Here is a 12585-nt window from a genome sequence, read left to right as displayed (position 1 = left end):
TGGCAGGACAAAGTGTACCAGTTCTGCTGCAAGGACTGCTGTGAGGACTTCAAGCGGCTGCGTGGGGTAGTGTCCCAGTGTGAGCACTGCAAGCAGGAGAAGCTGCTGCATGAGAAGATCCGCTTCTCTGGGGTGGAGAAGAACTTCTGCAGTGAAGGTATATGGAGAGAGCATGGGAGAGGGAGGCGCCTGCTGCCGGCCCCATGGCTTGGGGAAAGGAGAGACCTTGTAGTGGAATGGAGGGAAGTCTGTTGTGCCAGGGCAAAGGCCTTGCCTTGTAATGCAGGGAGGCTGATTCAGGGGTGGAGTCCTGGCTGCCAGCACCTGGGAAGAGGCCTTGCCATCCAGTGTCAGCTTGGGGAGGGCTGTCTCATTGCTTTTCTCTGTCTGAGTATTGTGAGAGACAGCAGGTGGCAGCTCTGCACCTCCTGTCATCACACATCTGTACTCCTACACCTGGGCTGGCCTGGCCTGACCTTGTCCTGCCTGGCAAGTTCCTGCACAAAGGAGGCTGGAGGCGTTTGTTTGGAGTTACGCTCTTCCTAGGAGCAAAGAGGTGAGAGATGGCAAATCCCCGGAGGTCCCATGTTGTCCCAGCCCCGGGGCCAGTGCAGGATTGTTCCCAACAACATTGTGCTCTGTTGTGTCTCCACACACCTGGCTTCTGGTCTGGTTCAGGACAGGGAGTCCCCCAGTGCATCCTGGGAAGGTTTCACTCCTATTGTTTCTCCGCAGGGTGTGTGCTTCTTTACAAACAGGATTTTACCAAGAACCTGGGTCTGTGCTGCATCACCTGCACCTACTGTTCCCAGACCTGCCAGCGGGCGGTCACCGAGCAGCTGGAAGGCAGCACCTGGGACTTCTGTAGTGAAGACTGCAAGAGCAAATACTTGCTATGGTACTTCAAGGTCAGTATCGGCACTGGCAGCTGAATTGCTGGTGTGGGCACTGATCCAGAGAACTGGGCCCTGCTGTGGGGAGCTCCCGTTGCTGGAGTGCCCAGCTGGCCCTGCTGTGGGGAGCTCCCGTTGCTGGAGTGCCCAGCTGGCCCTGCTGTGGGGAGCTCCCGTTGCTGGAGTGCCCAGCTGGCCCTGCTGTGGGGAGCTCCCGTTGCTGGAGTGCCCAGCTGACAACGATGGGACACTGCTGCGGGGAAGCTCATTAGCCCATCTTGCCAGAGCACTGCTCTGAGGAAGTTCGTACTGCTGGAGTCCCCAGCTGGCAGTGGTGTGGAGAAGCTTGCACGGCTGCTGCTGACAGGGCACTTCTGTGGGGAAGCTCACAGCATCTTGCCAAGTGTTCCTCTTTCTCTACACGCAGAGTGGGTGTGGTTAGTTACTTGGTTGTTTGTGTCTCCTACCACTCGGGGCTTTAGGCAGCTCGGTGCCATGCCTGCAAACGTCAAGGGAAGCTGCTGGAAACCATCCACTGGCGGGGGCAAATCAAACACTTCTGCAACCAGCAGTGTCTGCTGAGGTTTTACAATCAACAGAACCAGCCCAACCTGGACACGCAGAAGGGGCCCGAGAGCCTGCTGAACAGTGAGTAGGAAGGAGGGAGAGAGCCCAGCAGAGCTCAGCCCGAGAGACAGGGAGAACTGGAAGCTCCAGTGCTGGGACCGGACGAGACACTAGGGAACAATCCTGCACTGGCCCCTGTGGGGATGGACTGAGTGGGACTTACGGGGGCTTCTCCATCTCTAACGTCTGTGGTTCTGTGACACACAGGGCCCAGATGGGCGGAGCCGGTGCCAGCAGGCTGCCTGTAGCTCTCACTCTTAGCGAGGATGCTCAGGGATTTAACGGGCGACTCCAGCCTCAAGTTGCCAGCTGGGAGCTTGATTTACAGGGTTAGGGGACAGCATGGTTTGACTTGATAATCCACACCTCTGAGCTGTGACTCCTCAGATCTCATAAACTAAGCAGGATTGGGCCAGGTCAGTGCTTGGATGGGAGGCCTTCAAGGAACACCCAGGGTGCTGCAGGAAGTGGTGCTGGTGATGCTGTAGGTGGGCTCTTCCCTCAGTCAGAAGTGAGCCAGTAACGGAGCAGGACAGTAGAGGGTGCTGTCCTGCTCTTTTAATGAGGCATGACATGGAAGTCTTACTGCTTGTCCGCAATCCCAGGCAGTTGTGGGGAGTGCTGGGGTTGCTAACCCCAGTGTCCTGGACAATTCTGTGCTGTGTTCCAGCAGTTCCAGCTGGAGGCTGAATTCTCTCTGCCTGTTGCCCCGTTTCCTGTAGTTAACTTGTGTAAATCAGCGGTAGGACATTGCAAAGTGCCTTGGGATCTCCCTGGATGGCAGGTGCCAATTGGTACCGTGAGGGGACACAGCTAACACTGTCCTGGGGACACAGACGTAGCCTTGCTCTGCGTGACTCTTCTTGGGGCCAGGACCTCCTCCTGTGTTACTCAGTTGATTTGGTTTAGGCTTGTATAATGCCCAGGACATGTGGTGCTTTTGCAATACTGGGAGATCAAATGACTTGAACTTCAGATGGACCCAGCATCAACAGCTCTGACTTTTGCCAAACCCTGAGCCTGCTCCCACAAGCCCTACACTCTTCGAAGAGCAAATATTCCTCACTGAGAAAATCCCTGGCTCACCTGTACCAAGGTGAGGGGAATACACTCCAGAGACCAGGGCTCTGCCCCCAGTCTCCAGGCTCTGTTGCCAGGAGAAGGGGACAGGAATGGACTGGCACCATAAACCAGATGGATGGCAGAGCAGCTAACAGCAGAGCTGATCCATGTACTCCTGGTGAGAAGCAGCACTCAATAAGTGGCAGCCTTTTCTGTAGCCAGTGAAGTCCCTGAGCGCTGTCTATAGGTCACCCCACCTAAAGTATGTTGGAGCAGCAAAGACCAGGAGCAAGGGCAAGGCCCCGCACATCGGAGTGGGAAAGGAGGGCCTGCATGCTGGAATCACCCTCCCTGGCGGCCCCAGGGGCCAGGAACTTGTAGAAATCTGGATAAAGCACTGTTGACCCCTCCTGGTATTGAGACATCTGGGAGCTGAGGATCCAGCCAGGCAAGATGTCAGGCTCCCCCGACAGAGGGCGAGTGTTACACCTACCATTTCCCAGTTCAGCAGCATTGTCTCTGCCATGCTCTGATCTCGCCTAGCCGCAGGGGAAGCTGATAGCTGCACTGTCCATTGATGGTAACATGGACTCCTCCACAGCTGAAGGCACTGCAACCCACCACCTCCTTCCTTGCCCTTGAGGTGGTGCGTACTCTGGAGGGGGCCTCTAACACTGCCCTCTGGAGCACCCACACAAGAGCCGCCTGGGCAAGCAAGCCATTCGCCCCCTCTGGGTCCTAGGGAAGGACCTGCTTCACACTCCATGGCCATTGCTTCTGCAGTGCAGACTGCTGGGATCTGTAAGAGTTCCCCTCTGTAATCAGCCAGCCCATCAACCAGTGTAGCTGATCTTCTTTATCCCCTTCAAAAGTGATAAATAGGTGGCTCATCTGAAATGCAACCAGTGCTGCCCACCTTTGATGGCAGGGCCATTTGTATGTGAGCCCAAGAAGCCTCCTGAAGGAAGACTGGGACTTTACAAGGATGTTTTCTCAGCGCAGAGCAGTACATACATGGGAAGTGAAAGGCTTGAAGGATCTTACTGCTGCGTGCCACCCCTGATCCCCAACTTGAGCTGGGCAGGTGCTAGGTCTTAGGAAATGGGTAGGTCAGAAGCCAACTGTGTGTAGTAACTAACTAGATTCCAATCAACAGCCCATGGAGTTCAGGTCTGCAGCAGGATTCCCCCGGGGATCCTAGGTTTGGAGGGGGATATTCCTGTCCCAGAACTGATGGGTTCAGAGTGACTTGCCAAAGCACAGAGAGACAGCAGGAAAGAGCTCCTCTTGCAGGGATGTGTATTCTGGTTGGCCCGGTACAAGTTCAGCTCCAATCACACTAAACCAGGAAAGGCGTTTCTGCCAGCTGGTTCAGGTGACAGCACAAAGGAGCATGTTGGGACCAACACCCTCTCCCCCAGCGCTGTGGAGATGGCGCCATCTCTCTAGACGCAGCCGCAGGGTCAAAGGGATGAAGAACTCTGGAGGCCCACGAGTGGTAAGAAACCAGAAACCAGCCTGGCTCAGACCTGGAGCCTTGTACAGTCCTGATTCCTGATCCATCCCAGGCACAGCCGCTGGCTGTTCACTTTTCAGGCTCTTGTGCTTCATGGCTTTCTGGAGCTTGTTGTCCCTGCGACCCTGTGGCTGCTTCTGGAAAGATGGTGCCCTGGGAACTGCTTAGCGATTTGCAGGTTGCAACTGCCCTTCTTCAGACTAGGTCTCTGTGTGTGAGCACCAGAGCCTCAGGCTGGTGTTGGGGAGACCTGGGTCCCAGAGCTGTCGACAATCTCTCACTGGGAATGATTGGCTCTCCAACAGGCCCTACTGCACTTCCTCCTTCTCAGGCCAGCCAGACATTCCTACGCAGAATGTCAGTCTTCCCAAATGGGGCCTTTGAGAGCTCCTGACGTGATAGCAGGAGGAACCCAAGAACCAGCCAGTGTGCTTCAGAGGGGCACCTGACCCAGAAGATGGGGGATTGGTCAGTTATCTTGTGGGGTCTGTGAGGGACCTTCTAGGCTCCCAGCCCCACATGCAGAGAGTCCTTTCTCCTTGGTCAGGTGGGGTGCTGCTGTAGGCTTCTGATTGCTCCGCTGCAGAGATGCCTGTCACCTAGCCTAGCTCATGCCCCAGAGCCCTGGCCTTCCCTGCTGACAGCCATGGTTTCTTGGAGGCAGGCACGTTGTGGGCTCCGTTCTGTCTGGGCTGGCTGCCTGTCTGCTGAGAGGTGGAAGGTCCCCCGAGAGACCTGCAGATTCTGCAGCTGGGGACCCTTGCCAGCCCCGTGGCAGGATTTTTGGGGCAGGACTTGCTGGACCCCCCGCCCCTCCCGAGCTGGAATCATCAAGTGGGCTGTGCTCGGATTTCCCCAGCAGCACTCTGTATTTCCTAAAGAGAGAGAAGATCTGTGTGGGTCAAGCACCCAAGAAGGGCTGGTTCCTTGAGCCCTTCTGTTGCCTGACAGGGCTGGGCCATTGGCAGCTCCTTGCTCTCCTCAGGGAGGAGTGCACTGTGGGGGACAGGTGCCGCTATGACTCCTGCTCCTTAGCGTGTTGAGGCTCTGCTGAAGCCTGCACGGAGAGCTGAGCATGGCATTGCTGCTCCGGCTTCGTTAGTACCGTGTACAGCAGTCCCTGCTCACCGGCGCTCACAGTCTAATGCCTGCTGGGTAATTCTGGACACGCTGGCAGACCCGGGTGAAGGAGCTGACAACTACTCCTGAGAGGAGCTTGGAGAGACCATTCGTCTCTATGGTTAGTAGCTGGCTGGCTGATGTCCTGACCTGCTATTACCTCTGCCTTACAGGATCCCTGAGTCAGGTCATCTCTCTCCAGTGTGCACTTGGCTATGCCATCCTCGCTCCTGGGGGACACGGTGGGGCAGATTTCGGCAGTATTGTTAATCATTTTGTCCTTTTCTGCCACCTTCCTCCTGAGGATCCCAAAGCACTTTGCAAAGGGGATACCCTGGTTTACAGAGGGGAGACTGAGGAACAGGGAGGGGAAGTGGTTCAGCTAAGGCCATGCAGCAGGTCAGTGGAATAAAAAGTCTGGAATCAGCTGCCCACCCACTGTGACGGGGTTGGGTAGGTGCCAGGCCAGCAATGACAGCTGGGATGGAGTGCTGGGAAGAGCAAGATAACAATGGAGACGATGATGTGATTTTTAAGGTCCAATATCTTGTGACCTCATCAGGTTAGAAACATTGGCAAGTACGGTCCAGGACTGGCCCTGGGTTGGTGAGAAGAGAGCATGTTAGTCCCTGCCCTTCTGGCCGGTTGCTGCTGCCTTGTCCAGGGATCCACCAGCCTGAGAGCACAGGCAAGCAAGAATGCAGCGCGTGCTCATGGTTCTTCTCTTTCCCTTGCAGGTCAGACTCCAGAGCCCAAACCTCCTGGCTCTTCCCCACAGAAAGCAGAGACTAATATGGTGAGGCCCTTGGGCTGCCCTTGCCCCAAGGGGGGACTTCCTGAGTTGGTAACAAATTCTAGGACCTGGCCAGTGTTTCCGGGGTGGCACTGGCCCCATCTGAGGCTGGGGCAGCATCTCTGTGCGTGGGCAGAGGAGCCTGAGGTGTGCTGCTGGGAACCAGCCTGTGGAGAGGGCAATATGGCTGCATGGACAAGTGGCAATGGGTGACTGGCCCTAGGAGCAGACAGATGCCATGGGAAGGCACATCAGTGTAAAGCTATTGAGTGGTTCCCAGCGTCGCCTGATGCATGCCCTCACCCTGTTTCCCCCCCTGGCCCATGGCTGTTCATTTCACTCGCAAAAGCCTGGGACCCTGAAAAGACCAAATTCCTTCCCTGCTCCCTAGGGTGGGATTAATGGGTGCTACACTCCCTGCTGATTGGGGCTCGTCAGTCACCAGCTCTGAGCTTGCTGCTGCTTTGGCCATGTCTGCACCCCTGGGCAGTGCATCCCATTCAGGGCTTGGCTCCCTGGCATGGGGTGTGTCCATAGGTACAAGCACCTGCTGGGTGTTTGGCTTGAGAGCAGTGAATGGGGCTGGGGTGGGCACCTGGGGGTCTGCAGGTACTGCCTGAGATGGGGGCAGCGGGAGGCACCACCAGCAGCAGCTTCAGGGAGAAGGGTACTGGCCATGAGGACTGGGCCTTTGCCATGTGGGTTGTTGGGGGAAAGGGGTGTTCGCTAGCACAGGACACAGACTTGCCCCTTTCTGGATCTTGATAGGTGTCTGCAAAGGCCTCCTCAGCCCAGATGTCCCCAGCCCCCCCACCGCCACCAGTTCCAGCCACGCCTCGGAAGAACAAGGCTGCTATGTGCAAACCATTGATGCAGAACCGGGGTGTGTCCTGCAAGATAGAGGTGAAGTCCAAGGGATGTCAGACAGGTAAGAGCATATGCTGTGTCTTCCTGGGGCAGCAGGGACCACTGGGACAAGCTCCTGAGTGTGTGTAAACTCACTGAACACCCAGCACCAAATTGAGAGGGGAGTGGGAGTGGCTGTAACTCCTGTGCAGAAAGCCTGGAGGGGAGGGGAACCAACTCACCAGTAGGTGCCAGCCAAAGAGAGGTGGTCTGCCCCTGCTGAGTGCGGAGCAAGTTGGCCCAGTCCACATTCTAGCTTACTCCTCGAAGAGCACCTGTGCCACCGGCCCCTGTAAGCTCCTCACCCCTTCCTTTAGAAAGCCAGAAAATTCTGTACCTTTTGCTTGCTAACTGGCTAACTGGCCACTTCCCCAGCAATCCCCACTACTTAGCCCCTGCTGGTGCTGCATGCATCCCAACAGTAGGCATGAGGGGACTGTGCCTTCTCCTTAGGGCCAAGTGGGATTTTCAACTCTGGCAGTTCTTGCATGCCACTCCAGAGAGCCAGTCTCATTTGGGGGCCGGGGGGCAAGCTGACTATGCACAGGCTCTGGGCGGCAGCAGCATCCCAGCCAGCCTGCCAACGGGCTCCAGGCAGACTGCCGAAGAGGTCTGTCCGGGCGAGCCATTGATGTGCTCGTGGCAGTCCCTTCTTGGGGGAGTCAGCCATCTAAATGCCATTAGCACTGTAAGACGTGTCCCTGGCCATCGGTTCTCTAGGAGAGGAGGGTTTGCAGCAATAGCCCATCACACAGGATTTGCCTGTGAGTTAAGGGAGCTCATGTCCGGGTGTGCATGCAGGACCAGGTAGCGCTGCAATGGGTGTCCGCATAGGGAAGAGAGTGAGATTTACAGCCAGCCAGGGGTGCTGCAAGGAATAGAACCAAGGGGGCGTGCAAGGGAGAGACTGGTCCCCATCCGAGCCAGCAGAAGGCGCTGACATGCCCTTTGTTCTGTGCCAGAGGCAGACTGGAAGCCACAGGTGATTGTCTTGCCGATCCCTGTCCCGATCTTCGTGCCTGTGCCTATGCATATGTACTGCCAGAAAGTACCCGTGCCTTTCTCCATGCCTGTCCCGGTAAGCAACACACCCATCTGCTCGAGCTCCCCTTCCCCTGACTCTCCTCTTCTGCACGGGCCTCTCTGAGCCCCCCTTCCTTCCTCTCTCCTGGCTTTGGGTGCACTTGGCAGAGCCAGTTTGCTGTCAGGTGCGGGCCCCAAAGCGGAGGTCGTGTTTGGCTCTGACCTCTGCCTGGTGTCCTGCTGACTGATAGGTGCCTGTGCCAATGTTCCTGCCCACAACGCTGGAGAGCACGGATAAGATAGTGGAGACCATTGAGGAGCTGAAGGTGAAGATCCCTTCCAATCCCCTGGAGGCTGACATCCTGGCCATGGCCGAGATGATCGCAGAGGCTGAGGAGCTGGACAAGGCATCCTCAGACCTGTGTGGTAGGTTTCATCGCCATTCCATGTGCTGGAGCCCCTCTCAGGACCTGGCCTGGGCTCAGTTGCTACAAAAGACAGCCCTTCTGTCCATGCTCCAGCTTCTGCACAGCCTGAGGGGTGGGCGGTGGTTGCTAACTGTGGGGAGCACCACCACTAAGATGGATGCCACTGAAAAGGCACCTTAAGAGCTGTGTTTCTGGCACAGAGCTGTGCTTGCAGCCCTGTCTGGTGGGGATGGGAGTACTACACATGTACCTTAACCACCCTGGGTTCATTTCCAAATGATTTATTTTAAAATGGAGTTCCTGGCAGGAGTGCAGGTCACTGTCCCTCATGGGCTATGGGTGTGCAGCACTGCACACGGAGTAAGCATTTCCCAAGCAGTCACCTGAGAGCTGCGTTTCTTGAGTCCTATTTTGCAGCCTCTGACTTGGTCTCCGGGAGAGGCCCTGGGGCCGCTCCGAGCACTGGAGAAGGCTCTGCAGCGTGGCTTTTAGGGAGGTCAGCTGAACTTTAGCACAGAGCCTCAGCCTATGAGAGTCTATTTAATTCTGCAAGTGTCATTTGACCCATTATGTCTGTTTCCAGTTGGAGGGGGTGGGGGAGGCTAATTTGGAGCGTGAGTATCCTGAGCTGCTCTTGTATCCTCAGACCTGGTGAGTAACCAGAGCGCAGAGGGTCTCCTGGAGGACTGCGACCTGTTTGGGCCAGCGAGAGATGATGTGTTAGCCATGGCTGTCAAGATGGCAAATGTCTTGGATGAACCTGGCCAGGACCTGGAGGCCGACTTCCCCAAAAGTAAGAGCAGGCTGCGTGGGGCACAGGGACGCATTCAGACTGCCCTAGGGACCCTGCTGCACAGGCAGCATTTACAGAGGAACTGTCCCTGTCAAAGAAACAAATGGCCAGCTGGGCACACAGGGCCAGTGGCAGCTGGAGGCAGAGGGGGCGGATATGTTTGAGGGGTGGAGCTGGTCCCTCCAACATGAGCATCAGGAGAGACCAAGAGGGCAGTGAACATGCTGAAGTCTCTCTGTACAATTGCAGGGAAGCCAGTTAGGCTCAGCAGTGACCCTGGGCCCTGGCAAGTCAGGTTCACTACGTGCAGCCTATAAAGGGCAGGGAGTGGGAGGCCCACACTGCATGGCATAAGGAGTAATATCAGGGAGACACAGATCAGTTTAGCAGCAAAACCTGCAGAAAGGTGAGTCCAGGACGAAGCGGGGTATGGCTGTGCCAGATCCCTTGGAGAATCCTGGCTCAGCTCTGGTGTGTCTCAAAGTGAGCTTGGCTGCTCTGGATTGTGACAGTGTCCCCTAAATAGGGCTTTACCGAAGGCTAGTGCCAAGTGACCTCTGAGCAGGGCGAGGCATCCATCAGGGAATGGGTTAGGTCTGTCCTTCGATAAATCTGCTCCAGGGATCTGGCTGAATAAACAGCAGACTGATCCAATGTGCCGAGGCCAGAAGTGTGGGCAGGAAATAGAGCAGGCAACTCCACAGGGGGCTGGCTCATTGGCTAGGCAGGTGCAGGTCAGCGATCCCTGGAGTACTTAGCAGGGCCCCTCACTGTCAAGGAGTGGGAGACTCCAATGAGCCAAGTACTGTGGGACTGAGGGAGCGTGCTTACAAGCCCTGTACCCAGCAGGGCAGCGGCCTGGCCACAGCATTGGAAGAGGGAGAGGATTTGGGACCATGGCACAAGAGGGGCTCGAGAGGTGCCTTTGGGGAACCCCCCTCAAAGGGTTGGTTTGCTGAATTCTTTCAGAGGCCCAGCGTTACCATGCACTATGGCTTGGTGCTGTCAGTGCTGCTGCCTGCCATTGGCTGGGGCTAGGAGATCTCCCTGGGGGGATCCCTGGGTAATGCCCACATTGGCCCGGCTGGCTCTGTCCCTTTGGGGGGATGGCGTGGCTGGCAAAATCCCACACCTTTGAACCCTTCTGTGCTGCCTTGTTTCCCGTCAGACCCTCTGGACATTAACCCCAGTGTGGATTTCCTCTTTGACTGTGGCCTAGTGGGGCCAGATGATGTATCCACAGATCCAGACCTCCCTCGCACCATTCGGAAGGTGAGTGCTGCGTGTGCGGGGCTGCAGTGGCCCAGGGCAGCTGGTGGGCATTGCCTGCTGAACGCTGTGGGGTTCTGGTCTCAGTTTGGGCCGTGTGGGAGGCAGGAGGTGGACTGTGGGAGGGAGTTTTGCCACTGAGTGGGCTGCAGCCCAGATGCCAGGTTCTCTCCTTGGATGCAACCTAGATGGAGCTACTATAAGGTGGGTGCAAAACTGTTTGGAAAACCGTTCCCAGAGAGTAGTTATCAGTGGTTCACAGTCATGCTGGAAAGGCATAACGAGTGGGATCCTGCAGGGATCAGTTCTGGCTCTGTTCAATATCTTCATCAATGATTTAGATAATGGCATAGAGAGTACACTTACAAAGTTTGCAGATGATACTAAACTTGGAGGGCTTGCAAGTGGTTTGGAGGATAGGATTAAAATTCAAAATGATCTGGACAAACTGGAGAAATGGTCTGAAGTAAATAGGATGAAATTCAGTAAGGACAAATGCAAAGTACTCCATTTAGGAAGGAAGAATCAGTTGCACACATACAAAATGGGAAATGACTGCCTAGGAAGGAGTACTGCGGAAAGGGATCTGGGGGTCATAGTGGACCATAAGCTAAATATGAATCAATAGTGTAACGCTGTTGCAAAAAAAGCAAACATCATTCTGGGATGTATTAGCAGGACTGTTGTAAGCAAGACACGAGAAGTAATTCTTCCAGTCTACTCCACGCTGATTAGGCCTGTCTCCAGTTCTGAGCACCACATTTCAGGAAGGATGTGGCAAAATTGGAGAAAGTCCAGAGAAGAGCAACAAAAACGATTAAAGGCCTAGAAAACATGACCTTTGAGGGAAGATTGGAAAAACTGAGTTTATTTAGTCTGGAAAAGAGAAGACTGAGAGGGGACATGATAACAGTTTTCAAGTACATAAAAGGTTGTTACAAAGAGGAGGGAGGAAAAATTATTGTTCTTAACCTCTGAGGATAGGACAAGAAGTAATGGGCTTAAATTGCAGGGAGGGCGGTTTAGGTTGGACATTAGGAAAAAATTCCTAACTGTCAGGGTAGTTAAGCACTGGAATAAATTGCCTAGGGAGGAATCTTTGTGGAATCTCCATCATTGGAGATTTTTAAGAGCAGGTTGGACAAACACCTGTCAGGGATGGTCTAGATAATACTTAGTCCTGCCTTGAGTGCAGGGAACTGGACTAGATGACCTCTTGCAGTGCCTTTCAGTCCAGTGATTCTATGTCCTGCTAGGTGCCGTCTTGCTGGAGATTTTCCTTCTGAAGGAGCCAGGCTACTCAGCTCTAAGTGTAGAGGGGTCCTGAGTTCAATTGAACACAATAGTCAGCCTGTTAGAGGGTATAGGGCTGTCTGTAGCTGTGTCTGAACACAGACTGCTAAACAAACCTTGGGAATGTCACATGAAGATCAAATGCTCAGCTGAGCATATCTCTGACTTCCCTGACCCAGAGAACTTTGGCCCTCAGAGCTTCTAGGCTTTATTGGTTTTGCTGTGGGAGTTCACAGCCTCTGTTAACATTTTGAATTAGTGCCATTATTGCAGCTCCTGTTGCGCGGGAGAGGGCTGGTCTGATGGTTGGCCGTCTCCTTTTGGTGATAGCTCCGTGGCTGCCCCCGGTCTGCCCTCATTGGTAGCAGGTTTTGGTCCTTTGCCCCAGCAGTGCCAGCACTGGTCTGTTGTAGCACGCTGTGAGGATGGGTTGTTCCTGCATGCCAAACGTGCTAATAAGGCATCTGAGCCTGGTCTCACAGCTGATTGCCCTAACCATTACTGTTGTGGGCGTTCAGGAGAGGCCTTCCAGTCCTATGTTTCTGAGTCTGTGGGCATTCTGGGATCCTTTGGGACTGTCAGTAACACCTGCCTTTGCACTACGTATGCTCTGGCATTCCCAGCCTTACGGTGCACTTCTCCGCAGGGTCAGAAGCGTCTCGTGCTCTCCGAAAGCTGCTCCCGGGACTCCATGAGCAGCCAGCCCAGCTGCACAGGACTGAATTATTCGTATGGGGTGAATGCCTGGAAGTGCTGGGTGCAGACAAAGTATGCCGGCGGGGAGTCCAGCAAGGGAGAGGAGCTGCGCTTTGGGCGTAAGTGCTACCTCTGCCCCAGGGATTGCTGGGAGGGGTTGCAGCATC

The 12585-nt window shown here is 55.1% G+C and overlaps 1 protein-coding gene across 7 annotated transcripts in view; it reads left to right on the top strand.

Moving 5' to 3' along the window:
* Nucleotides 1-12585, top strand: part of ZMYM3 (zinc finger MYM-type containing 3) — a 67327-nt gene that overhangs the window by 46016 nt on the left and 8726 nt on the right. For 6 of the 7 annotated variants that reach the window (XM_073358655.1, XM_073358654.2, XM_073358651.2 and 3 more), the window contains exons 11-20: nucleotides 7-157; nucleotides 736-908; nucleotides 1376-1541; nucleotides 5955-6013; nucleotides 6779-6938; nucleotides 7879-7994; nucleotides 8191-8365; nucleotides 9014-9160; nucleotides 10329-10432; nucleotides 12369-12537. In XM_073358655.1, the coding sequence (XP_073214756.1) occupies nucleotides 7-157; nucleotides 736-908; nucleotides 1376-1541; nucleotides 5955-6013; nucleotides 6779-6938; nucleotides 7879-7994; nucleotides 8191-8365; nucleotides 9014-9160; nucleotides 10329-10432; nucleotides 12369-12537 (1420 nt within the window). The remainder of the gene's footprint in view (nucleotides 1-6; nucleotides 158-735; nucleotides 909-1375; nucleotides 1542-5954; nucleotides 6014-6778; nucleotides 6939-7878; nucleotides 7995-8190; nucleotides 8366-9013; nucleotides 9161-10328; nucleotides 10433-12368; nucleotides 12538-12585) is intronic. The other variant, XM_073358657.2, reaches the window with a different exon arrangement.

Source organism: Lepidochelys kempii, chromosome 9 (genome assembly GCF_965140285.1).
Source record: "Lepidochelys kempii isolate rLepKem1 chromosome 9, rLepKem1.hap1, whole genome shotgun sequence".
Lineage (NCBI taxonomy): Eukaryota > Metazoa > Chordata > Testudines > Cheloniidae > Lepidochelys > Lepidochelys kempii.
Note: the sequence above shows the minus strand (reverse complement) of the source record. Positions and strands in the feature narration are given on the sequence as shown.